This window comes from Pantherophis guttatus, chromosome 1 (assembly GCF_059756535.1).
Source record: "Pantherophis guttatus breed Tessera chromosome 1, ASM5975653v1, whole genome shotgun sequence".
NCBI lineage: Eukaryota > Metazoa > Chordata > Lepidosauria > Squamata > Colubridae > Pantherophis > Pantherophis guttatus.
In genome coordinates this window covers 336408601-336434131 of record NC_142063.1, presented here as the reverse complement: position 1 = coordinate 336434131, position 25531 = coordinate 336408601, and the positions used below count along the sequence as shown (strand labels likewise).

Here is a 25531-nt window from a genome sequence, read left to right as displayed (position 1 = left end):
AAGGAAGGAAGGAGAGAGAAAGATGGGAAAGGGAGGAGGGAAGGAGAAGGAAGGAAGGAAAGAAGGAAGGAAGGAGAAAGATGGGAAAGGGAGGAGGGAAGGAGAAGGAAGGAAGGAAAGACAGAAGGAAGGAAGGAGAAAGATGGGAAAGGGAGGAGGGAAGGAGAAGGAAGGAAGGAAAGACAGAAGGAAGGAGAGAGAAAGATGGGAAAGGGAGGAGGGAAGGAGAAGGAAGGAAGGAAAGACGGAAGGAAGGAAGGAGAAAGATGGGAAAGGGAGGAGAGAAGGAGAAGGAAGGAAGGAAAGAAATAAAGAAGGAAGGAAGGAAGGAGAGAGAAAGATGGGAAAGGGAGGAGGGAAGAAGAAGAAGGAAGGAAGGAAGGAAGGAAGGAAGGAAGGAAGGAAGGAAGGCGACCAACTCTTCAATTATACCCACCTTTGTTTCTCCCAGCCGGTCAAGTTGCAGCGGCTTCCCCCAATTTCTTCTTTTGCAAACAGAAAAACCAAAAGCAAAAAAAAAAAACACCAACCACCACGGGCGAATTTAGGGCTCTCCTCCTCCTCCTCCCAATCGGTACAGAAGCCACCAACCTCCGGGTTGGAGTTTGGGGGGGGAGGTGGGGGGGGGAGCAGGCGGAGGGCGGGGGGGGCGGCAGCCGCTCTGGGTCTCCCAGCGCCAAACGGTCTCGTCATTTCTGAGCCTGCCGGATCCCTCGCCGGCCTTTCGAGGAGCGCGATCTCTGCACCGGGGAAGGGAAGGGAAAGGAAAGGCGAGCGCCACAAACTGCCCGGCAGCCGCGTCGGGGCGGCCAAAGGCAGCGCAAGGAACCCAGTCTGGGCGATCGGGTGGCGGGGCGGAGAGCCCTTCCCTTGACTCGGGAAGGCCACCCCTGCTCTGGGCTGGCCATCCACCCGGCAGCCTCCAAAGCTGGCGCGGCCCAAGGACGGCTTGGCCAGGTGTGACCCCAAGGTCCCCGGAGTCCCCAAGTCGCACCTGTCTGCTGAGCGACCTTCTCCCTTCTCCCTCCTCGCGGCGCCCGGATTAGCGAAGCAGGCGAAGAGGAGCGGGGAAAGGAAGGGAAGAAGCTCCGGAGAGAGGCAGGGCTGCCTGCCTCGCCGCCTTAAGAGCTCTCCTGCCCACCGCCGGCGTTTTGGGGGCGCTGGGAAGAACCCCCCCTTTCCTTGGCCATGTCACAAACTTCCCACAGGATGCGGTCCAACAGGGCAGGGATCCGAGCCGCTGTGGTGCTCATAGGGTTGTTGCACAAGTCCAGAAAGCAAAATAAAGAGAAAAGGTAATATGCACCTGCTGTTTTTTGGGTGGGTGGGTGGGGGGGCTTTGATGTATTCTGGGCTGCACCCTTTGGGTGGGTCATTTTCCCCCCCTCCCTCCTGGGATTTGGGGCAGGGAGGTGGGGGTGGGATTGACAAGGTTGCTGGGGGAATAGTGGGGGGGGGGAATTGGGGTGGGTGGGTCAAGATGCTAACAGAGCATTGGGCAGCCTTAGCTGTGGTGGTCCTTATGCTCCCTCGTCCGGTTATCATTCTCGGAGGCGTGGGAGTGACCGAAAAGCAGATTCCAATCTTGCAAAGGTGTCAAAGCCACATTTCACCCTCTTTGCCTCTCCAAGTGGCACTGAGTTCCACCGGCACTCAGCCGGACGGCATTTGAAATGGAGATGCAGGACGTTGGGGCGTTTTGCTCGCTTGTAAATCGCAGTTTGGAGAAGCTGCTCTGGCAAAACTGATGTTTCAGAACATTTTGCTGGGGGTGGGATGGGGAGGGACGACACTGAGAAAAGTTAGAGGCGGGCAGGCAAGAGCATGATTTAAAATGCTTTATTCAGTAAACAATTTGCAGCATCAAACCCGGAAAAATGCTCTGCTTTCTCTTTTGAGCCTTTGGTAATAATAATTCGGAACGTAGTTATTCCCTTTTCTACATGATGGCAGGTGTAATTTACTTGAATTTCTCCCTCCTCCCCTCTCTGTAGGACTTAAAATACTCAATCTGAGGCCTTCAGATTTTCTTACCTGGCTAATTCTTTTTTTTTTTTTTTAGCTTTCCTTTCCAGCTAGACAACAAAGTGAAAACAACAGGCACAATTCTGGCATGATTGTGGGTTCCCGAGAGAAAAATAATAATGTGCAAAAGTTCTTTTGTTGTTGTCATTATGATTATAAGGATGGTGGTTGTTTCTGGTAGCCACCAAGTTTTGGGAAACATCAAAACTCTTGTTATTTGAGTCCCTGCTAAACTAAGAAAGAACTGTTTAGTAGGAAGGGGTGTGTTTGACAAAATAGTGTGTGGACATGCTCTGTTTATTTAGTGCATGCCACTTTAGGAAACTGGATAAGTGATTGCTTCAAGGAGATTCACTCAAACAATTTGGTGAGGGTCAGACAAATTATCTCAGCTAATATGTACTTTGGCTTGACAACAGAAAGGGACAAGGACTATGGTCTAAGCTCTTGAAAGTAACACAATTCAGGTAAACTAGTAGGGCAACTTTAGGCTCTGCTATAAAACTGAGCTTCTTTGTGCTTGTTCTCAGGCACACTTGTAACAAGAAGTGTTAGGGGAACTGTTTTTTTTTTTTTTTAAATGGGGCTTAATCCTAAGGATTTTCCAGCTGATTTGTGTGGCTTATTATCTTTCTTATTTTCCTCCTTGTATTTATGTATCCCACCTCCCGCTTTTCCTCTTTGTTAAACTGTCCTCAGTTTCTGAGAATAATAACACCCACAAGTGGTTAATCACAGACTGGTTAATCAATTGTAGTTTGTTCTCCGAATGTAAGAAAATGCTTGATAATTGTCACTGGCTCCGCTCACATCATGCAAGGACACTTCACTGGGTCCTGAATTAACCTGTTCGTTGGGTTTGCAATGTGTGTTGACCGATAAACTAATCCAACAGGTTAGGCTCTTTTTAAGTGAATTTTAAAAAAATGGATATATGAATAAGATAAGATTTTTAAAAGGTTAGTGTGTTCTGTGGTTGCAGAATATGTATCAAGTCTTTAAATGAATTGGTGTGTATATTCTATGAATGGCACTGTTCCTCTCTGGCTTAAAAGTTTTCTATTTTGGATCAAGAGAAGGAGGACTTGGGTTCAAATCTCCATCCAGTCATGAAAGTCAACTGGATATTTGTAGATTTGGGGCTGGGTTTCTTAGTCTAATCTACTCAGTGGCATTGCAAGGGTTAAACATTGAATCATGGCGATTATCTCAACTTGCTTTTGGAGATATAAAAAGGCAGTAAATAAATACTGTATTTTCCCAATTCAGGAAACCTTGTTTTATCTCAATGGCCTTGTCAGAAAGTAAAAAAAAAAAGCTTTTACATTTGTGTATATGATAAGCAGGATTAAAAATAACACCATTACTTAGGTCAGAGAGTTTTTAAAAGTGGAATCTGTGAAGTGTAAAATAAATGACTTCTCTGGAAATCCTTCGTAAGAAACCTGAGGGGGTGATAGGTGGTAGAAAAAAACCCTCACACTATACCAAGTCAGATAACACAAACATCCCCAATAAAGATGTGTGTAACAGCTGGTAGCCGCCGGCAATCATGGGCATCTATGTTTCATTAAGCCCTTCCAGCTATTTGTCTTTCCAAGTATATAGCATTTCTAGCTGTTCGCTAGCTTGTAAAAACAGTTATTTCCGGATGAGTGTAATATTTTGAAGTGGATGGTGGGCTACTTTGCTCTCCTCAGATGCAGAAGAGAGAAGGTGACTGGTTTTTTTTCCCTCTAGACTGAGATAGGTTGGGAAATCCAAGTCTTTCAATGGCAAAAGCAATGGTTCCCCCCTATGAAAGTCCCAGCTTCTGCCAACCTAGCAATTCGAAAGCACGTAAAAAAATGCAAGTAGAAAAATAGGGACCACTTTGGTGGGAAGGCAACAGCCTTCCGTGCGCCTTTGGCGTTGAGTCATGCCGGCCATATGACCACAAAGACGTCTTCAGACAGCGCTGGCTCTTCAGCTTTGAAACGGAGATGAGCACCGCCCCCTAGAGTCGGGAACGACTAGCACATATGTGCAAGGGGAACCTTTACCTTTACCTTTATGCAAGTGGGCTCCTATTTGTCAGGAGTGGTTTAGAATGGCTTTTGAGTGTATTTATTGTCGCAAAGGGGAAAAAAATGAATTGCCTGCTGCAGTGGGCATGACCCCATACCACTCTGACTCTCCCTGAAGGCTTCCGAAAGACCTGTGATTTTGGAATCACATCATTTCCAAGAATATTGATGTCGTCACCCACTGCAGGTGACTTCATTGCAAATGATCTCAAAAGAGGTGATTGTTGTGTTTCCCCATCCCCCCTTCTAGACAGGAATGACAATGACTCAACAGACGCTTCCTCTTTTTCTCACCCACATCCAATTCCCGATCTGAACAACTACCAGATGTATGGCATTTACAAGTAGTCCTTGACTTACAATGGTTCACTTAGTCTTTTAATGACCCTGTAATCCCTTGCATTGGGGTAGAGTCGGGGCAACTGAATGGAGCTGAGTGTTTACTGGCCGGATGCCCTTCCTGTTGCCAATGCAGAGTTCGCTGCTGATATTTACACATTGTGCCCTACTTAGGATCGAACTCACAGCCTCCTGATCGTGAGGCAAGAGCTCCACCTCTAGGCCACTGACTGCATCACTCACAATGGTTCACTTAGTGACCGTCCATTGTTCCAGGACTACCTGTAGTTCCTGGAACAATGTTTCTTAACACTTGGCACTTCTAAGATATATGGACTCCAACTCCCAGAATGCCTCAGCCAGCATGCCTTTGCTTAGAATTCTGGGAACTGAAGTTCACACTGGAAGTTGCCCTGGTTGCAAAATATTAATTGTACAGATAGTCTTCAACTTACAACCATTTGTTTAGTCACTATTCGAAGTTATAACGGCTCGGAATAAAGTGACTTACAATTGGTTCTCGCACTTAGGACTGTGGCACCATTTCCATGGTCACATAATCAATATTTGGGTGCTTGACAACCAATACGTAGAGTATTTACCAAGATTGCACTGTCCCAGGGTCATATGTGATGGCCATTTGTAACCTTCCCAGACGGCTTCCAACAAGCGGTGGGGGAAGCCAGATTTGCTTAACAACTATATGATTTATTTAACAACTCCACTGTTTTTGCTTAACAACCATGGTCACAAACATCATAAAATGTAGACTCACTTAACATATGCTTGCTTTTATTTGCTTGTTTAGCAGTGGAAATTCTGGTCTTGATTGTGGTCATAAGTTAAGGACTACCTGTATGTTTACAATCAGCAGTATCGTGGTATTATTTCTCTCAGATCAGTTTAGTGCCTTATTCCAGCGGTTCCCCAACCTTTCCAGCTTGGTGGCTCAGCCCGGGGTGAAGATGTGTGTGAGTGGCAGGGGCACCAGCGCGCACACACCTCTATTTGTGCAAGTGGCATGTGCGCACACCCTCCACTTGCACGAGTGGAACTTTGCACGCAAGCCGGGGGTGCTTGCACTTGCCCGGGAAGCTCCACTTGTGCAAGTGGCAGTCACTTGCACTCACATGAAACTCCACTCGCACGAGCGGAGGGCGCTTGTGCTCGCGTGTAAAGTTCTAGTCGTGCGAGCAGCAGGTGCTTGCGCTCATGTGCGAAGCTCCACTCGCACGCATGGAGCTTTGCACGTGAGCACAAGTACCCTCAGCTCAAGAGCCCTCCACTCGCACGAGTGGAACTTCATAGAACTGCATCTACAGCCTCAATGGAACTGCATCTACATGGAGGGAAGTATGCAGTGGGGTACCCCAAGGGTCTGCTTTAGGCCCAGTGCTCTTCAACATCTCCATCAATGATTTGGACGAGGGGATAGATGGGGAACTCATCATATTTGCAGATGACACCAAGCTAGCAGGAATAGCCAACACTCCGGAAGGTGGGCTCAAGATACAGAAGGATCTTGACCAGGGTGGATTTGATTTAAATCAAGTTGATTTAAATCACAATTTAAATCATGATTTAAATCACTAGTAAAGAGGCTTGATCTAAATCAACTCGATTTAAAGCATAATTTTTAAAGAGCAACTGTCATCTCTGCTACTCCTTTGACCCACTGTTGACTCACCAATAGTCCCAGTGTTGCAGAATATACAGCCTCATGCTACATAACTAAGCTCCATTTCATGCTGAATAAACTACATTATTTATGTATCTTAAATAGAAAACTATCTTACGATAGATTTTTACCCCAAAAGTTTTTTATTAAAATAAATTCAATAAAAATAAAAAAAAATCCAATTTAAATTAAAAAAATCCAATTTTTTTGATTTTTTTAAAAAAATCATTGATTTTTATCCACCCTGATCTTGACAGACTTGAACATTGGGCGCTATCTAACAAAATGAAATTCAATGGTGAAAAAAGTAAGGTTCTACATTTAGGCAAGAAAAACAAAATGCACAGGTAAAGTGCATGTGGTACCTCGCTCAATAGTAGTAACTATGAGAGGGATCTTGGAGTCCTAATGGACAACCATTTAGATATGAGCCAGCAGTGTGCAGCAGCTGCCAAAAAAGCCAACACAGTTCTAGACTGCATAAACAGAGGGATAGAATCAAAATCATGTCAAGCATTAATACCACTTTATAATGCCTTGGTAAGGCCACACTTGGAATTCTGCATCCAGTTTTGGTTGCCACAATGTAAAAAAGATGTGGAGACTCTAGAAAGAGTGCAGAGAAGAGCAACAAAGATGATTAGGGGACAGGAGGCTAAAACATATGAAGAACGGTTGCAGGAACTAGGTATGTCTAGTTCAGGGGTCTGCAACCTTAAACACTCAAAGAGCCATTTGGACTCGTTTCCCCACACAAAAGAAAACACCGGGAGCCACAAAACCCTTCCCGTGCCTGACTATTTCTTGAGTGGCCACAAAACTAGTATATGTAGTTGAATTAAACGTTCTGAAACTTTTCTTTTCTTGGTTTTATCAATGGTTGGCCTACCAGGGATTGAAAAGCTCAATAAATCGTGTGCCGGTGGGTGTCGCACATTGGAGGTTGTGACGCATATTTTGAGTGACAGGGAGCTGCAGCAGAGGGGTGAAAAGCCACATGTGGCTCCAAAGCCACAGGTTGCTGACCCCTGCTCTAGTTTAAAGGAAAAGAAGGACTAAGGGAGACATGATAGCAGAGTTCCAATATCTCTGGGGCTGCCACAAAGAAGAGGGAGTCAAGCTATTCTCCAAAGCACCTGAGGGTAGAACAAGAAGCAATGGGTGGAAACAAATCAAGGAGAGAAGCAACTAGAGCTAAGGAGAAATTTCCTGACAGTGAGAACAATTAATCAGTGGAACAACTTGTCTCCAGAAGTTGTGAATGCTCCTACACTGGAAGTTCTTAAGAAGATGTTGGATAACCATTTGACTGAAGTGGTGTAGGGTTTCCTGCCTAAGCAGGGGGTTGGACTAGAAGACCTCCAAGGTCCCTTCCAACTCTGTTATTCCAATATTAATGCGAGCACGTGCTTTCCCATTTCTCCTGCCATCTGGTTTGAAATGGGCTGCAGTCTGGTGGTTGGGGGACCCCTGCGTTATTCCTTCGGTGACTGTCTTGGTGCTTTCTGGAAACTCACCTGCAAAGTAGAATGGCAGTCTGATTGTTTCCCTCCAGCTCCGTGCATTTTCTGAGGAACTGCTTCTGACAATGGAAGTTCAGTTGAGGTCCCATGGGGAAGACCTGCTAAGAAAGTGCACAATTTGTTTGCTCCTTTTTACCATCATGAAAGGTTTGGTTATTATTGAATGGATTCTCTATGGCAACTATGGCTGTATAAGCCACAGTGGTGCAGTGGTTAGAGTGCAGTACTGCAGGCTACTTCTGCTGCCTGCCGGCTGCCTGCAATTTGGCACTTCAAATCTCACCAGGCTCAAGGTTGACTCAGCCTTCCATCCTTCCAAGGTGCTTAAAATGAGGACCCAAATTGTTGGGGGCCATATGTTGAATCTGTAAACCGCTTAGAGAGGGCTGTAAAGCATGGTAAAGCAGTATATAAGTCTAAGTGCTATTGCTATTGCTATGGTAATAAGAAAAGTGATAAAATGGGGTGAGATTCACTTAACTGTCTTGCTTAACAATGAAAGTTTTGGGCTCAATTGTCATAAACCAATTGGGTCATAAGTCAAGGACTACCTGTATGTAAAGAAGGAGGCATTTTGAGGCCATTCCTCCAAATATATGCATTTTTGTATAGATATTCCCTAATTCCGTTATTTTGTAGAGAGTTTTTTGTGGGTTGGGGCTGGAGGTAGAGAATCCGTTTTCCATAATCCAAGGCTTTTTTGTATGCTCTTGTTTCCCTGTGGATTTTATTTTGGTGCACAATTTTCCCCATTATGCATTTTTGTATGTGTTCTTTGAGTGATAAATTGCATTGCCAATTTGCAGATTTTCAATATATAATGCCACTTTACACTGCAGTGTTAACCCATTTCCCCGGAAGAATTTAAATGGGGGAGGGGGTGGTGGAAATCATTTCTGCAATCTTGATTTCTCGGGAGAAAAAAAAAATCTATGCATTTATGCATCGGTTGCCCTACTCAAAAGGCTTGACTGGTTCACAACAACATCCAAGCCAATGCATCATAAGTAAAGCTTAATAGCGCTTAGCATTTAGACTTATATGCCACTTCACAGCACTTTACAGCCCTCTCTAAGCGGTTTACAGAGTCAGCCTATTGCCCCCAACAATCTGGATCCTCGTTTTATCCACCTTGGAAGGATGGAGGACTGAGTCAACCTGGATTCCAACCTCAAATTCCAGACTGTGGGCAAAGTTAGCCTAGGCCAGTGATGGCGAACCTATGGCACGCGTGCCACAGGTGGCACATGGAGCCATATCGGTGGGCACGCGAGCATTGCCCTAGCTGAGCTCCAGCGGCATGTGTGCGCCGGCCAGCTGATATTCGGGCCCACCGGAAAACAGGCCATTTCTGGCCTCCAGAGGGCCTCCGGGGGGTGGGGAAGGACCCTTTCGCCCTCCCCAGGCTCCTAGAAAGCCTCTGGTGCCTGGGGAGGGTGAAAAACAGGCCTACCGGGCCACTGGGCCATCGCATGCCAAAAGCGGGGGGAGCGCAGGTGGGTCACGTGCGCATGCGTGGGGGGGCAGGGCGCATTGAATTATAGGTGTGGGCACGTGTGCACATGACCCCCCCCGTACTCCCCCCGCTTTTGGCACGCGACAGCAAAAAGGTTAGCCATCACTGGCCTAGGCCCTATTTAGCTATGAAAAGCATATAAATCATAATAATCACGAAAGCCCTAAAACCGGATACACATTTAGGAACAGACCCATTACAAGGAGTCCTCAATTTATGACCCCAATGCAAGTCCACGTTTTTTGCTGCTAAGCAAGACAGTTGTTAAGTGAATCGTGTTCCCCTTTTTACGATCTTTTTTGTCACCAGCAAATCACTGCAGTTGTTCAGTGAATCATGTGGTTGTTAAGCGAGTCTCAGGAGTCAGGTTATAAATGGGACTGTTACAACTGGTGATCACTTGATACTTTAGTTTTTGTCATTCACATTTCATTCTGTCCCTCCTTTTGCATGCTTTCTTTAATGATTCTAATCCACCATTTCTTCGATATTAGTGTAACTCAGTGGTGTCAAACTCAAGGTCGGGGGATGGACCTGGCCCGCGGGGTGCTTAGATCTGGCCCGTGTAGGTCTACATTCTTTCTTTTCTAACTTCCTTTGTCCGTCTGTATGATGAGACTGCCGGTAAAATGTAGTTTTTTACTTTTATAATAAAATGTTTCGTAGAATACATTCGGGTTTTCTTTATTTGAAAGTATACAGCATGGAAAACAAGATCTATTCATTTCTAATTAATTACAGTTTCCCCAGGGATGGGAACAAGGCTGATTCACGCTTCGACAGGACCGCCCTGGAAACAGTGAAGGATTGGCCCACGGTGCCTCTGCCAGCGAAAACGGAGCTTGTTAGTGCTGCCCACGGCCCTCTCGAGCTCCATTTTCACTGGCAGAGGGTTGTAGGAGGCTGGCGCAGCCAAAAACAGAGCTCGGGAGCCCGTTTTTGCTGGCAGAGTGCTCGGGCTGCCACAGGCGCCCCCAAAAAGAGTGATGTTGAGCTGGCCATACCCAACCTGTGTTGTGGCCCGTATGCGGCCTGTGCGGCTGGTGGCTAATTTGGACAGCGAGGAGGCTGGTGTGGTGCTGCGGCACTCGAGTCGGACAATGAGGCTGGAGAAGATGTGGTGCCAGAGGCGGGGATTCAGCCAGGGCCTTCAGAACCTCCAGAAGCTTCCTTAAGTGAAGAGGAAGAAGAGGAGCCTCTTCTCGATGCACAGGCGCGCAGAGCTGCCAAAAGGCAGGAGTGGCTCCTCAGGAGGAGGTCTCCTCGAGAGTGAGGCTTGGGGCTAATTGGCCACTCCCTTAGCCTATTTAAGGAGGAATGCTGACTGAAGCAATTTGCAGAGAACAACGGTTCACTCTCCTTTGTGCCTTCATCTTAGTTTGCTGCAAATTGCATCAGGAACAACCCTGATGCGGCCCTCAATGAAATCGAGTTTGTCACCCCTGGTGTAACACTTGTCCCGCAGTGAGTTGTCTGGTGGCGAGTTGGCCATGGTAAGTTGGCTGTGGTGAATTGTCCAGTGGCATGTTAAATTAGATTAGATTAAGAGTTGGAAGGGACCTTGTAGGTCATCTAGTCCAACCCCCCCCCCCGTCCAAGCAGGAGATCCTACACCATTTCTGACAAATGGCAGGTGTTGGCTGTAGTGAGTTGGCCACAGCGAGTTGGCTGTGGCAAGTTGTCCCATTCCGACTCCAAAGACCCTGTGGTCCTTGATAGCCCTCTGAGCTTGGTTGTTTTCTTGCAGATGTTTCATTACCTAACACTTTCATTACCTACCAAGGAGCCTTGGTAGTACAGTGGTTTAATGCACCCTGTTATTAACACAACTGCCTGCAATTTCTGCAGGTTCGAATCTTACCAGGCTCAAGGTTGACTCAGCCTTCCATCCTTTCTAAGGTAGGTTAAATGAGGACCCAGTTTGTGGGGGCAATAAGCTGACTTTGTATAAATATACAAAAGTATGAAGGCTATTGCTTAACGCATTGTAAGCCGCCCTGAGTCTCCAGAGAAGGGCGGCATATAAATCAAAAATTAAAATTAATTAAATTAAAAAAATTAAACACTGATGATGTTACCTAGTTGGGTGATGAAATGTCTGCAAGTAACCCACCAAGCTCAGGCACCAAAGGCACCAAAGAGCTCACAGTTTTTATTTCCTGCAAAATCTCTTTTTTAGCAGAGGCGTGTTTTGAGAAATGGGTCAGGAACACCTCAGTTAAACAAATGAATTGCCTCAGTTTGTTTATAGAGCAAAAGGCCCTTCCATTCTCCTTTATTATGAAGAAAAAGAGAGCGGCTGAGAGGGAGGGTAAGAGAGGAAGATTGATTTCCTCGAGCGCCTCTTAATTCCATTTGTTTAGATGTGTTAGTGCCCGTCGGTGTGATTCATAGTATCTGCTACCATTTTGTGAGACACGGCAATCTCTATATTGCAAGGGGTGGAATTCTCATCTGTATCAGTTTTAGGGGACCCAGTAGCTCAGTGGCTAAGACGCTGAGCTTGTCGATCGAAAGGTCGGCACTTCAGCGGTTCGAATCCCTAGTGCCACATCACGGGGTGAGCTCCCGTTACTTGTCCCAGCTTCTGTCAACCTAGCCATTCGAAAGCACGTAAAAAATGCAAATAGAAAATTAGGGACCACCTTTGGTGGCAAGGTAAAAGCATTCCGTGCACCTTTGGTGTTGAGTCATGCCGGCCACATGACCACGGAGACGTCTTCGGACAGCGCTGGCTCTTCGACTTTGAAACGGAGATGAGCACCGCCCCCTAGAGTCAGGAACGACTAGCACATATGTGCGAGGGGAACCTTTACCTTTACCAGTTTCACATGGCTTCATTCATTTATATCTCTGGATCAGAGGTGGGTTTCAGTAGGTTCTGACCAGTTCTGGAGAACTGGTAGCAGAAATTTTGAGTAGTTCGGAGAACCGGTAGTAAAAATTCTGACTGGCCCCACTCCCATCTATTCTCTGCCTCCCGAGTCCCAGTTGATTGGGAGGAAATGGGGATTTTGCAGTAACCTTCCTCTGGAGTGGGGTGGGAATGGAGATTTTACAGTATCCTTCCCATGCCATGCCCACCAAGCCATGCCACGCCGACCAAACCACGCCCACAGAACTGGTAGTAAAAATTTTTGAAACCCACCAATGCTCTGGATATACCGTCTTCCTATCATTCTCCGTGTTACTTATTTTTTAAATAAAAAGGCAATCGAATTTTAAAAAAATAATAAATACAGGTAGTCCTTGACTTACTACAATTCATTTAGTGACCGTTCAAAATTACAACAGCACTGAAAATAAGTGACTTCCGACCAATTTTTCACACAACCATTTCAACATCCCCGGTGGTCACGTGATCCAAATTCAGACACTTGGCCATTGACTCATATTTATGACGGTTGCAGTGTCCCCGGGGTCCTGTGATCCCCATTTGTGACCCTCTGGCATGCAAATTCAACAGGGAAGCAAAATTCATTTAACAACCGTGTTACTAACTTAATAACCGCAGTGATTCACTTTACGGTGGCAAGAAAAGCCATAACATTGAGTAAAACTCAATAAATGTCTCACTTAGCAACAGAAATTTTGAGCTCAGTTGTGGTCGTAAGTCGAGGACTACCTCTGCAAGTAAAATAAATTTAAAAAAAGGCTTGAGTCACTTACTCTGTCTCAGGCCAACCCACCTCACAAGGGTTCTTGTGGTGTGGAAAATAGGAAGAGGAAGGACTATTATATATTATTCTGCCTTTTATAAATAACCTTGGGTTATTTAAAGAATGATAGAGGCAGGATAAAACTAAATAAAAAGGAAAATTAGTGTTGTTTTTCAACCACCAATAACTCTTTCTCTTCATTCTCCTCTGAGGGAAACAAAAATCACCTATTTTATCTGTTGTTACCTGGACTACAACAGTTGCAAATTAATTTAAAACAGATGCTCTATGTTGTTTTTGTACCGGGAATTTCTCATTAGTACATGATCATCTTTTTTTTCTTGTCACCACACTATAAAAAAGTGCAGAGAAGAGCAACCAGGATGATGAGGGGACTGGAGACTAAAACATACGATGAACGGTTGCAGGAACTGGGCATGGCTAGTCTAGTGAAGAGAAGGACCAGGGGAGACATGTTAGCAGTGTTCCAATATTTGAGGGGCTGCCACAGAGAGGAGGGGGTCAAGCTATTTTCCAAAGCACCTGAAGGCCAGTCAAGGAATAATGGATGGAAACTGATCAAGGAGAGATTCAACCTGGAAACAAGGAGGATTTTTCTGACATTGAGAACAATCAACCCATGAAACGGAAGTTGCCTTCGGAAGTTGTGGGAGCTTCATCACTGGAAGCTTCCAAGAAGAGATTGGACTGCCATCTGTCAGAAATGGTGTAGGGCAGTGATGGTTAACCTTTTTAGTGCCGAGTGCCCAAAGAATGCGCACTCGTGAGCAAATACTCGCGCATGTGCCCGAACCCCCAAAATGCAATGCGAGTGCTCCCCCCGTGCATGCGCCCCACCCCCGTGTATGCACGTGTGTCAATCACACATGTGCCCCAGGCCCCCCCGCACTCTGTTTTGGCTTCCAAATTGGTACAGAGGGCTTTTCAGGCCCAAAATGAGGCATGGGGGGTGGGGGGCAGACCCCATTTTGGGCCTGGAAAGCCTCCTGCACCAATCTGGAAGCCAAAATGGGGCACTGAGCAGGCCCGCCCCCCCACACGCTATTTTGGGCCTGGAAAGCCTCCTGCACCAACCTGCACCCCATGCATGTGCCCCACCCCCCGCGCATGAGGGCACATCCCCTGCATGCACCCCAACCCCCACTGTTCTGCCCCAGCTCCGGATTCCCGAGGATATTGACACACACCAACAGTCCTTATCAAATTTATTAAGTAGCAAGAATAAACCAAAGTCCGGCAAAGGTTGGCAACCAACCCAGAAAACAAGATACGATAAGATACTCACTCTCCAAAATGCTCTGTAATAATTACACATTGTTTCCAGCAAGAAATTACTAACTGCGTGCGACTTAAATAGGCTAAGGGGGTGGCCAATTATCCTCAATCCTTACTCTCGAGGAGACCTCCTCCTCTTGAGTAGCCACTCCTGCCTTTTGGCAGCCCTGTGTGCTTGAGCATTGAGGAGAGGCTCCTCCACTTCGCTCTCTCCACTTGAAGGAGCCTCTGGAGGTTCTGAAGTCCCTGGCTGAGTCTCTTCCTCTGGCACCACATCCTCTTCAGCCTCCTTGCTGTCCGACACGAGCGCTGGCTGCGCCAGCTGCTGGCACGACCCCACACCAGCCTCCTCATTGTCGGGATCAGCCATGATCCGTGCAGGCCACTGGCGGACCACAACACCCTCACATGTACGGCAGAGATTCTAAAACCAGCTGGCCAGTGGGAGGCATATGCGTATACGCAGTGGAGCTGGGCTGGGGCGATGGCTGGAGTGCCAGCAGAGGGGTCTGCATGCCACCTGTAGCACGCATGCCATAGGTTCGCCATCACGGGTATAGGGTCTCCTGCTTGGGCGGCGGGTTGGACTAGATGAGCTATAAGGTCCCTTCCAACTCCCTTAATCTGTAATCTGAAGGTGAATAAGGCTGCAATGTGAATTGAGGTGAGCTACACAAATTGCATTGACAGTAGTGGTATTAATGAATCATATATTATTTATTCATTTAATCAATTTGTACGATTTCCCATCTTTCCAAGTGACTCTGGGCAACAAAGTTAGGTCAAAATAAAAACAATTACAGCCATAAATACAAAAAATAAAATGCATGGCAGCCGAGGAAGATGCCACAATGGAGTTGCTAGGACAGCCAGGAGGCAGGATCTTTCATACACTTGGCCCCCCTGGATCTGGGTGCAAAACCAGACAGGATCAGATTGGAGATATCTTATTATTATATACAACATAAATATAGTTTACTTATTTATAAGTAAATAAATAAGAACAGATTTGGTCAAGGCCTCAAACCAAGAGATGGTGAGTTCTAGTTCCACCTTAAGCATGAAAACGGGCTGGGTAACTGGGCCAATCACCAGGAGACTGTGAGTTCTAATCCTGCCTTAGACAAAATAGCCAGTTGGGTCACTTTGGGCCAATCCAGGGGTGAAATGCTACCGGTTCACTCCCGTCAAATAACTTGATCTGCTGGGGGTTGCACAAACTGTAATAATTTTAAATATGGTTTTTAAGAGGTTTTTAACTTATTTTGTGATTTTGTGATTTGCATTATTGATTGTTGTTGTAAGCCGCCCTGAGTCCTTCGGGAGAATGGCGGCATATAAATTGCAAAAATAAATAAATAAATAAATAAATAAATAAATAAATAAATAAATAAATAAATTTTAAAAAATGCTTTAAAAAGTAAAAAAAAAAAGTTGGCCACGCCCACTGAATCACATGACCCACCAAACCACGCCCACCAAGCCATGCCCACAGAATTTTTTTGCATTTCACCACTAAGATAGGCTTCCGAAGGTGCATGTGAGAGCTTTGCTCCAGGACTTGTAGTGTATATGGGAATTTTTGCGAGGTACAGTTGGAGCAATAAAGGGGAATAGACCGGTTCTCTGGTTGTGTTGCTTTCATGCCATGCCCTAGGTCATCACAGTTACTAACTTAAAAACTGCAGGGATTCACTTAACAACTGGCGCAAGCAAGGTCATAAACGGGGATAAAAATCACTTAGCAGCCGTCTTGCTTAGCAATGGAAATTTTGGGCTCCGTTGTGGCCATAAACTGAGGATGACTTGTCTTGAATATTTAGGTGTCTCCTGCACGTCTTATAAAATCTCTCCCCATCAAGAGCGGAAGATTTTATCTATAGTTGAGCAGAATATAGTCTGTCAAATTTTGCCGTTTTAAACCCTGTTCTTTTCTTCAGCTAATGGCAATGGTGGGATTCAGCCAGTTCGCACCACTTTGGGAGAACCGGTTGTTAACTTTCTGAGCAGTTTGGCAAACTGGTTGTTGGTAGAAATCATTAGGGCAGAGAACCGGTTGTTAAATTCCTTGAATCCCACCACTGGCTAATGGGCTTGGTTTGAACTGGTTAGAAAACTCACTTTCTCTTCTCACTTCTTTCTTGCAAGCACTTTGACATTCAGGTAGGCAGGGATTGTGCAATCTTCTTTTCAGGGCATTCACCCTACTTCCACCCCATTGAATATTGTTTTTCTATGCCGAGGAGTAGTGCTTTGTTGTTTAATCGAGATGTTTCTTCCTCTTTGTTTTCGAGAGGTTCTCTTCTCCATCTGAACCAGGGGTGGGCTTCAAAACTTTTAGCAAGGGGTTCTCTGCCCGGTTGCTGGGTGGGTGTGGCCATGGTGGGTGTGGCCTAGTCGGCCTCCTGCACCACGGTGGCAGCAGGGGGGTTTGCCTGCCCTGGGCTCCAGTGGCTTTCCTTGAGCCTCCAGGAGGGCAAAAACGGCCTCCCCAGGCTCTGGAGGCCCTCTGGAGGCCAGAAATGGGCTCGTTTCTGGCCTTCCCGAACTTCTGGTAGGTCCATTTTTCACCCTCCCCGAGCCTCCGCACGCACCCTGCACTTACCTGCATCCAAAACAGGCGGAGCTACCAGGAGTGGGATTTGGGGGTTCTCCGAACTGCACAGAATCTTAGCTAGAGGTTCTCCCGAACCCCTTCGAACCCCCAGCAGCCCACCTCTAATCTGAACACCGTATCGCCAAAGTGAGCAAAATGAAGCCTGCAGCTGAAGCCGGGCAAACTTACTAGCAACCCAGCTAGTAAAATCTAAAAGTCGCAAATGGATTGCTGTTTCCTTTTCCTCCAAGTTAAAAGACAAAGCTTCCCCCTGCAGAGAGCTCTTTCCCGGCACAATCAATCACACACCGGCTTCTTAATTTGAATGATCAGCCAAGCAATGGTTGTTTTCCTGCAGAGAAAAAACTTTGCAGGAAAAAAAAAGAGAGAGAGAAGGATTTCAACCTGTTGAAGTAGAAATTAAGCCGTAGGTTTCAAAAACTTAAAGGGGGGATGGGATCCCAGGTTTGGTGGAATGAGTGCACTTACTTATGTCAAAATGGTGTTGGAAGAAACGTCCATCTGGGTTCAGTTCCAAGTGGGGAAAAAGACACTGGAAACATGGAGACTGCTTGGAAAGATGGTTTTAATGGTGGACAGGACCACATGCCTTGATGATGTTGGGGAAGGGAAAAAAAGGGAAGAGATGCTGAGAGTGCCCTCAGTTTTATGCCCTCTCTGGGCTTTTGAATTTGAGCTTGTATTCTGATTGGTTGTCAGACTCCCATGGGGCCATGCAGGGGCAACTCTGTAGGCTGTCCTGAGTCCTAAGTTTGGTTGACTCTTACTATGTGATGATATAATGAAAGGGCTTTGGGCAATTCCTACTATGGCTCTGCCTGCAGGAGGTAGATCTTTGTTATGTAGAATAGACTGGCCCAGGCCTTAATGGCCCATTGACAAAGGTGGTGGGGGGGTGAGTTTCTGCCTCCCTTTTAGGGGAAATATTCTGTCCTTTTAATATTTCCTAAAACATTTCATTTTTCTAGGAGAGGGGTGGGTGCTAACTTCCTACAATGGGTTGTGATTTTTTTTAATGATAGGTTAAAACCGATGTCAACTGAACGGATTTTTAAAAAGTTTACATGTATAGGAAGAAAAATCCGGTTCCAAGCTGGGAGAAAAAAAAATCAATGGAAGCTGGCTAAAAGGAAAGAAGGTGTCTGTTTATTTGGTTTCCAGAAACTTCAGTGCGGTGGTGGGTTGCTACCGGTTCGCCCCAGATCGGGCAAACTGGTAGCGGCGGTGGCAGGTTCTGCCTACCCGCCTGGATGCTTCTGCACATGCACCCACAAGCAAACTGGTAGCGACGAGTTTTGAAATCTACCCCTGCTTCAGTGACAGCAGAACGTTTCTCAGCAAATGGCTGAGTGAGTGGATGGATCTTTATAGGGTGAGATGCTCCAGGGGGTTGAGTTGAGTTGAGAGGAATGAGTTATTGTACCTGTGTAACTTTTCATTGAAAGGAACTTGAATGGCTTGAAGGGTTCTCCACCAGAGGTGGGTTTCAGCAGGTTCTGACCAGTTCTGGAGAAACGGAAGCAGAAATTTTGAGTAGTTCGGAGAACCGGTAGTAAAAATTCTGACTGGCCCCACGCCCGTCTATTCTCTGCCTCCCGAGTCCCAGCTGATTGGGAGGAAATGGGAATTTTGCAGTAACCTTCCCCTGGAGTGGGGAGGAAATGGAGATTTTATTTATTTATTTATTTATTGGTTTGATTTATATGCCGCCCTTCTCCGGAGACTCAGGGCAGCTTACAATGCATTAAGCAATAGCCTTCATACTTTTGTATATACCTGCTTAGTAGGGCTTTCGCCCCCCCCCAAGCAGTGTTCTTTTTTATACAAAGTCAGCTTATTGCCCCCACAATCCGGGTCCTCATTTTACCTACCTCGAAAGGATGGAAGGCTGAGTCAACCTAGAGCCTGGTGAGATTTGAACTTGTAGTAATTGCAGGCAGCTGGTGCTACTTAATAGCACTTTAGTCTGCTGCGCCATGAAGGCTCATTTTGCAGTATCCTTCCCCTGCCATGCCCACCAAGCCACGCCCACCATGCCACGCCCACCAAGCCACATCCACAGAACCGGTAGTAAAAATTTTTGAAACCCATCACTGTTCTCCACATGTTGCTTATGGGTGCTTCATCCCTGGACATTTTCAAGAGAAGATGGGACAGCCATTTTTCCATGATAGTGTAAGGTCTCCTACCTTGGGCAAGAGATTGGAGTAGAAGACCTCCAGGGTTCTTTCCACCTCTTTGATTCTATGATTCTAAGGTTCAGTCCTATGCCATCTTGAGATGAACGGAGAAGGTTAATAAGTCAAGCATTTCTCTAATTTGGTCTTACAGTGTCGCATTTCTGCTATGAACTTACATCCTTGGGGTCCGTATTAGTGTCCCTGAATCCAATCAAATTCAAATTCAAATCTTTATTGTCAGCGCACAACATATGTACAACGAGATTGGTTGAGCTCCCTCACTGCACCCCCCCCAACACAATACAACTCAGAGTGAAGACAGAAAATCCCTAACCCAATAAATCATATTAACAAAACACCCAGTCCTACTGCCCCAGTGTGAACATGTTACACATTGCGCCGGCCCTGCAGTCCATCATACTACGTAGTTATGATGTTATTTCTCATTCAAGAGTCTGACAGCCCACGGATAAAATCTGTTCTTCAGCCTATTTGTGCGGCTGCCTATACTTCTATATCTCCTTCCCGATGGTAGGAGGGTAAAGAAGTGATGACCAGGGTGAGAGTCGTCCCTGATGACCATTGTTACTGTGTGGTGGTGATGTTATCCATTCAGTCATGTCTGACTCTTGGTGACTCTATGGGCCAGTTCTCTCCACATCTTTCGATCTTGCACTATTTCTTTGAATGGTTCTGTGCTCTGGCTGGTGTTAGCTTTCTTTTTTTCTTTTTTTCTTTGATTTTTATTATAACATATAGTGATACATTCAATACATTTTTGGTTCATTGGTGCAAATATATACATATATACATCTATATGCATTATTACTTGTCTTTTATTTGATATTGTTTCTTAAAGCTAAATTTAATTTCAAAACGTTTAAAGATAATAGTGCTCAAATCTCTAAAACTAAATGTAATACTGTTCATTTCTCCATGGATTTTGTTGATTAATTAATACTTAATCTCTATACTCTATTTCCTTCTTTATTTCTTTTCCCCATCCGTTCGTACCACATGTCCCAGTGTTAGCTTTCATGGTGTCCAGCCACCGTGTTCTTTGGCATCTTGGTTTCCTTTTATCGTGAACTCTTCCAAAGATAATAGCTTTCTCCAGTGAATTCCCTTGCAGGACATCGCCAAAATAAATGAGAGACAGTTTTGTGATTTTTCCTTCCAGTGACATGTCTGGTATTAGGTGCTCAGTACTTGCTTGTTACTCATCTTTCCTGAGAGTTAGAACAATTAATCAGTGGAACGATTCGCCTCCAAGTTAAGACTGGATCAAGCTAAGGATCAATGTTAAGACTGGACGAGGGGTGACACAATAGCAGTCTTCCAATATTTGAGAGGGCTGTCACAGAGAGACGAGGGGGTCAACCTATTCTTCCAAGCACTTGAAGGCAGGATAAGAACTAACAGACAGAAGCTTATCAATGAAAGATGGAACCTGGAATTAAGGAGTAATTTCCTGACAGTGAGAACAATTCATCAGTGGAATGGCTTGTCTTCGAAGTTGTGGCTGCTCCATCACTGGAAGTTTTAAAGAAGAGATTGGACAACCATTTGTCTGAAATGGTGTAGGGCAGGGGTGTCAGACTCAAGGCTCACTTGAGTTGGTAAGTGAATCATGTGGTCATTAAGCGAATCTGGCTTCCCCCCCCTTGACTTTGTTTTGTTGGAAGCAGGCTGGGAAGATTGCAAATGGTGACCACATGACCCCAGGACAGCGCAGCCATCATAAATACACATGCCAGTTGGCAAGCATCCGAATTTTGATCAGGTGACCGTGGGGATGCTGCAACGGTCGTAAGTGTGAAAAGTCATGGTCATAAGTCACGTTTTTCAGTGATCTGTGAATGGTCTGTGACTTTGAATGGTCACTAAAATCTGTGACTTTGAATGGTCACTAAATGAATGGTTGTAGATCAAGGACTACCTGTACAGACTTGTCTGGAATGCAGAAATGATGTACCGCTACAATATTCTTTTGAATATTTTTTTCACCTTCCGAGTCTAGTGTACCACCACAGAATTTCCTAGTGGTCTCCCATCCAAGTGCTAATCAGGTCTGACCTTATTTAGTTGTTCCTGATTTCAGCCAAGACTGCCCCCTAGTGGGGCATGCAGTCCAATCTCTGCCTGTTGAAAATGAATGCCATTAGATCAGGGATGGGGAACTATGGCCCCTTTTATTATTTATTTATTAATTTTATTTCTATACCGCCCTTCTCCTGAAGGACTCAGGGTGGTGTACAGCCTGATTAAAAGCACAAAGACAGACAAAATTTAAAAATAATTAAAATTATTAAATAATTGGCTCAATTATAAAACCCCCAAATTTAAAATCCCACATTTAAAACCAATTAAAATCTTTACATTGATAGCCCAGCCTGGCGGAACAACAAGGTTTTGAGGGCACAGTGAAATACACGGAGATCGGAGATCTTACGCATTTCTGGGGGCAGTTCATTCCAAAGGGCAGGGGCTCCCACAGAGAAGGCCCTCCCCCTGGGTGTCGCCAGCCGACGTAATTTGGCCGATGGCACCCTGAGGAGACCCTCTCTGTGGGAGCGGACTGGCCGGTGGGAGGCTACTGGTGGCAGAAGACGGTCTCAAAGGTACCCAGGTCCAATGCCATGGACCTGACAGCACAGCTGTGCTGGCTCAGGAATTCTGGGAGTTGAAGTCCACCAGTCATAAAGGGGGCCATAGTTCCCCCACCCTTCTGCATCAGAAGAATTCGCTTCTACCTTCAGGAATGTGATCGAAGGACGACCTTAAATGAATGTATGGTGGTATAAATAGAATAAGAACTCATCTTTCCATTGCCTAAGCCGCCCAAGGTTTCTCCGAAAGAATTTGTTTAATTCATTGTGCGGCCGTATGCACCTTTGGCTGATAAATGGCCAGAGAAATGGATGATGAATCATTTTGTTAATGACCTAAAAATTCTTCAACTGGACAGTTCCTAGGCTACAACTGCTTACGTCAGGAGGGAAGTGAAATTACCTTCCTTGCAGCTGGGATGGGTTTTTTTTTTAAAATCCTTGGCTGAAGGTAGACCTGCCATTTGCATTAATCAACTTCACACCACTCTCCTTGGTAGACCTTCCAAGGGGCTTGGGGTTAGCTGCCAGCCTGGATGCATTTCCAATTTAATCTCTGGGGCTTTATGTTCACTCAGCAGGCTGCTATGTCCAATTAGTTTTCAATCCACTCAGTTTCTTTGGTGGCAAAACAGAGGGTCAAATTGAAGCTCGTAGAATAATCCTTCATATGTCCTGTGACACGGTTCCGAGTAATGCTCCCCAAAGAGCCTGTAGTACAGTGGACTAAAGCACTGTTATTAACAGACTAACATCTGCTGCTTGCAATTACTGCAAGTTCAAATCTCACCAGGCTCAAGACTGACTCAGCCTTCCATCCTTTCAAAGGTAGGTGAAATGAGGGACCCGGATTGTGGGGGCAATAAGCTGACTTTGTATAAATATACAAAAGTATGAAGGCTATTGCTTAACATGTTGTAAGCCGCCCTGAATCTCCGGAGAAGGGCGGCATATAAATTAAAGCAAAAAAAAAAAATCAATTCAAGACTCCAAGGCCTTGGCTTCCTCAAAAATCCAGTTTATTGAGTACATCAGTATCGGCACAGTCAAAACTGAATACTTCGGTTTTGGTATAATTAAAGAATAGATACTGTCCACCCCCTTTGTGTCACGGGTCACGTTAGCCAACAAAGCATAATGACCTTGGTTCTCAGGAGCCTTATCGTTGTTATGTCTGGCACATTCGAGGAAAACATTCTACATTCCATAAGTCCCCCTCGCCCCCATAAGTATGGAAACTGAGAAACAAAGCAAGAAAAATATGGCTTCAGCTAGAGTTGTTTCGAGAGTTGACATCCTGAATACAGGTAGTCCTTGACTTACAACAGTTCACTTAGTGACTGTTAGAAACTGACCGTTCTTCTTAAAAACTCCCAATGTTGGAGTATTCACAACTTTTCGAGGCAAGTCAATCGAATGATTAATTGTTCTATCTGTCAGGAAATTTCTCTTTAGTTCTAGGTTGCTTCTCTCCTTGATTTGTTTCCATCCATTGCTTCTTGCCCTGCCTTCAGGTGCTTTGGAGAATAGCTTGACTCTCTCTTCTTTGTGGCAACCCCTTAGATACTAGACTGCTATCATGTCACCCAGTGGTGAAATCTGAACTGGTTTACTAACTGGTTCACTGGCTGCGCATGCGTGCTGCGCGCCAAGTGCACCACCCACCAAATGCGAGGTGTGCGCATACGTGTGCGTGCAGTGCACGCCAAAAGGAGGCATGTGGTTAGAACAGTGTGCACGGGGGGGTGATCAGCTCTGGCACGTGACCTTCGGAGCCTTTTCTTTTACTTTTAAAAGCATTTTTTTACAGCCTATTCGGCCAAATAGGTTGTAAAAAAATGCTTTTAAAAGTTTTAAAAAAGGGTTTGTCGATCACGCGCCACAGCTGTGATTGTCGGAGCCTTTTTTTTTTTTTACTTTTTTAAAGCATTTTTACTACTGGTTCCAGAGATCCGGTAATAAAAAAAATGCCTAAAAAGTAAAAAAAAAAAAAAGTTCCGATGATCAGTTGAGCGACGTGCGATCTTCGGAACTTTTTTTTTAAAAAACTTTTTAAAGCATTTTTAACTACCGGTTCCGGAGAACCGGTAGTAAAAAAATGCTAAAAAAGTAAAAAAAAAAAGTTCCGATGATTGCACATCGCTCACCTAATCATCAGAAACTTTTTTCCCCATTTTTTACTATTGGTTCAGTGAACCTGTAGCCTTTTTTACTACCGGTTCGGGCGAACTGGACCGAACCGGGAACATTTCACCCCTGATGTCACCCCTAGTCTTTCTTTTCATTAAACTAGATGCACCCAATTCCTGCAAATTCTCTCAAACTGTTCTCTCAAATTAAAACATGCACACATTCATACATAAACACACACACACACACACACACACAGGGAGGGAGGGAGAGAGAGAGAGAGAGAGAAGGGGGGGGATTGTTAGGTTCTATTATACTGTCATGGCTGCCGTTTGGTTTTTTTTCATCCTCCTCTCACATAAGTCCCTGAAGCTTAAAGTCATTTTTGGATTGGAGCTGAAGTAACTGCATTTTCCCATTGCTCTGAAAGTGAACTAAATCAGCGAAGGAAGATAATGCTCTACCCATGAGGCTTTTATCAAAATGCTCTCCTTATTTGAAATGCCTCTTTGAGTTGGCTTGAGCATATTTTTGTTTCTTTGCTGGAGTCTTTTCATTTACCTGCAAATCTACAGGAGATCCCAAGAGCGCAGAGCCTTGAGTTCGACCAGCATGGATGATACTCAGAATTAAACTACTGTATTCACCTTCTGTTCTAGCCATTTCGTTTTCTTGAGCCTTTATGATGGAAAACCTATTTATTTCAGTCTACCTGATGAGACCATGGGGGTCTCTCAGAATTCAGGCAAAATGTTACCAATGGCGAATTATGGCATCCTTTGGGTCTGTAGGTGATTTAAATCTTGCAATAAACATAGTCCTGGACTTATAACAATTCATTTAGTGACTGTTTGAAGTTACAACGGCACTGAAAAAAGGGACTTAAAAAAAGTAATCAAACTCTGGAATTTATGATTTTAGAATACGTTGTTGACTACTAATTCAGATGGGTTTAAAAGACCTGTAAATTTATGAAAGTTAGGTCTGTAAAGAAATACCTTCTTGAGGTATTTACTTAATGTTACCTCTGAATCAGGAGTAGCATGGCTGCCCATGTGGTTGTAAGTCCTTGACTCACAACCATTCGTTTAGTGACTGTTCAAACTTATAATGGCACTGAAAGACTGTTTTTCACACTTATGACAGTTGCAGCATTCCCACGATCGTGTGATCAAAATCCAGACACTTGGCAATTCATACAGGTGGTCCTCAACTTACGACCACAACTGAGACCAAAATTTATGTTGCTTAACGAGGCATTGGTTAAGTGAGTTTTGCCCCATTTTACAGCTTTTTTTTTTTGCCACAGTTTTTAAGTGAATCACTGCATTTGTTAAATTAGTGTCACGGTTGTTAAGTGAATCTGGCTTCCCCATTGACTTTGCTTGTCGGAAGGTCGCAAAAGTGGATCCCATGACCCTGGGATGTTACGACTGTCATAAATATGAACCAGTTGCCAAGAATCTGAATTTTGATCATGTGACCGTGGGTGGGTGTGCTGCAGTGGTCGTAAGTGTGAAAAGTGGTCTTAAGCCATATTGTAACTTTGAATGGTCCCTAAATGAACTGTTGTAAGTCGAGGACTACCTGGTATCGACTGCAGTGGGATCCCCTTTCGCAACTTTCTGATCAGCAAAATCAAAGCCAGATACACTTAACAGCCGTGTTACTAATTTAACAGCTGCAGCTATTCACTTAACAACTATGGCAAGAATGGTCGTAAAATGGGGCAAAACGCACTGAACAACTGACTGGCTTTTGGGCTCAATATTGATCACAAGTTGAGGATTATCTGTAGTTGCATTTCAAGATTAATCTTGTAGACCATTGCTTCTCAATATTGACAACGTTTAAGATATGTGGAGTCTAAAGTCCTGGAATTTCTCCAGCCAG

At 45.0% G+C, this 25531-nt stretch overlaps 1 protein-coding gene and 1 long non-coding RNA gene across 6 annotated transcripts in view; one reads left to right on the top strand and one right to left on the bottom strand.

Moving 5' to 3' along the window:
- The window catches only part of LOC117667447 (uncharacterized), a 74792-nt gene extending 74162 nt beyond the window's left edge, over positions 1-630 (bottom strand). The window contains exon 1 of the long non-coding RNA XR_004592043.3: positions 437-630. This is a non-coding gene — a long non-coding RNA (uncharacterized LOC117667447). The remainder of the gene's footprint in view (positions 1-436) is intronic.
- RAP1GAP2 (RAP1 GTPase activating protein 2) overlaps positions 1-25531 on the top strand; it is a 337137-nt gene that overhangs the window by 121270 nt on the left and 190336 nt on the right. The window contains exon 1 of one of the 5 annotated variants that reach the window (XM_034420783.3): positions 713-1295. The exons of 3 other annotated variants lie outside the window; for them this stretch is intronic. In XM_034420783.3, the coding sequence (XP_034276674.2) occupies positions 1189-1295 (107 nt within the window). In that variant the 5' untranslated portion in view covers positions 713-1188. Of the gene's footprint in view, positions 1-712; positions 1296-25531 lie in introns of those variants that run through there. One more of the 5 variants, XM_060693191.2, reaches the window with a different exon arrangement.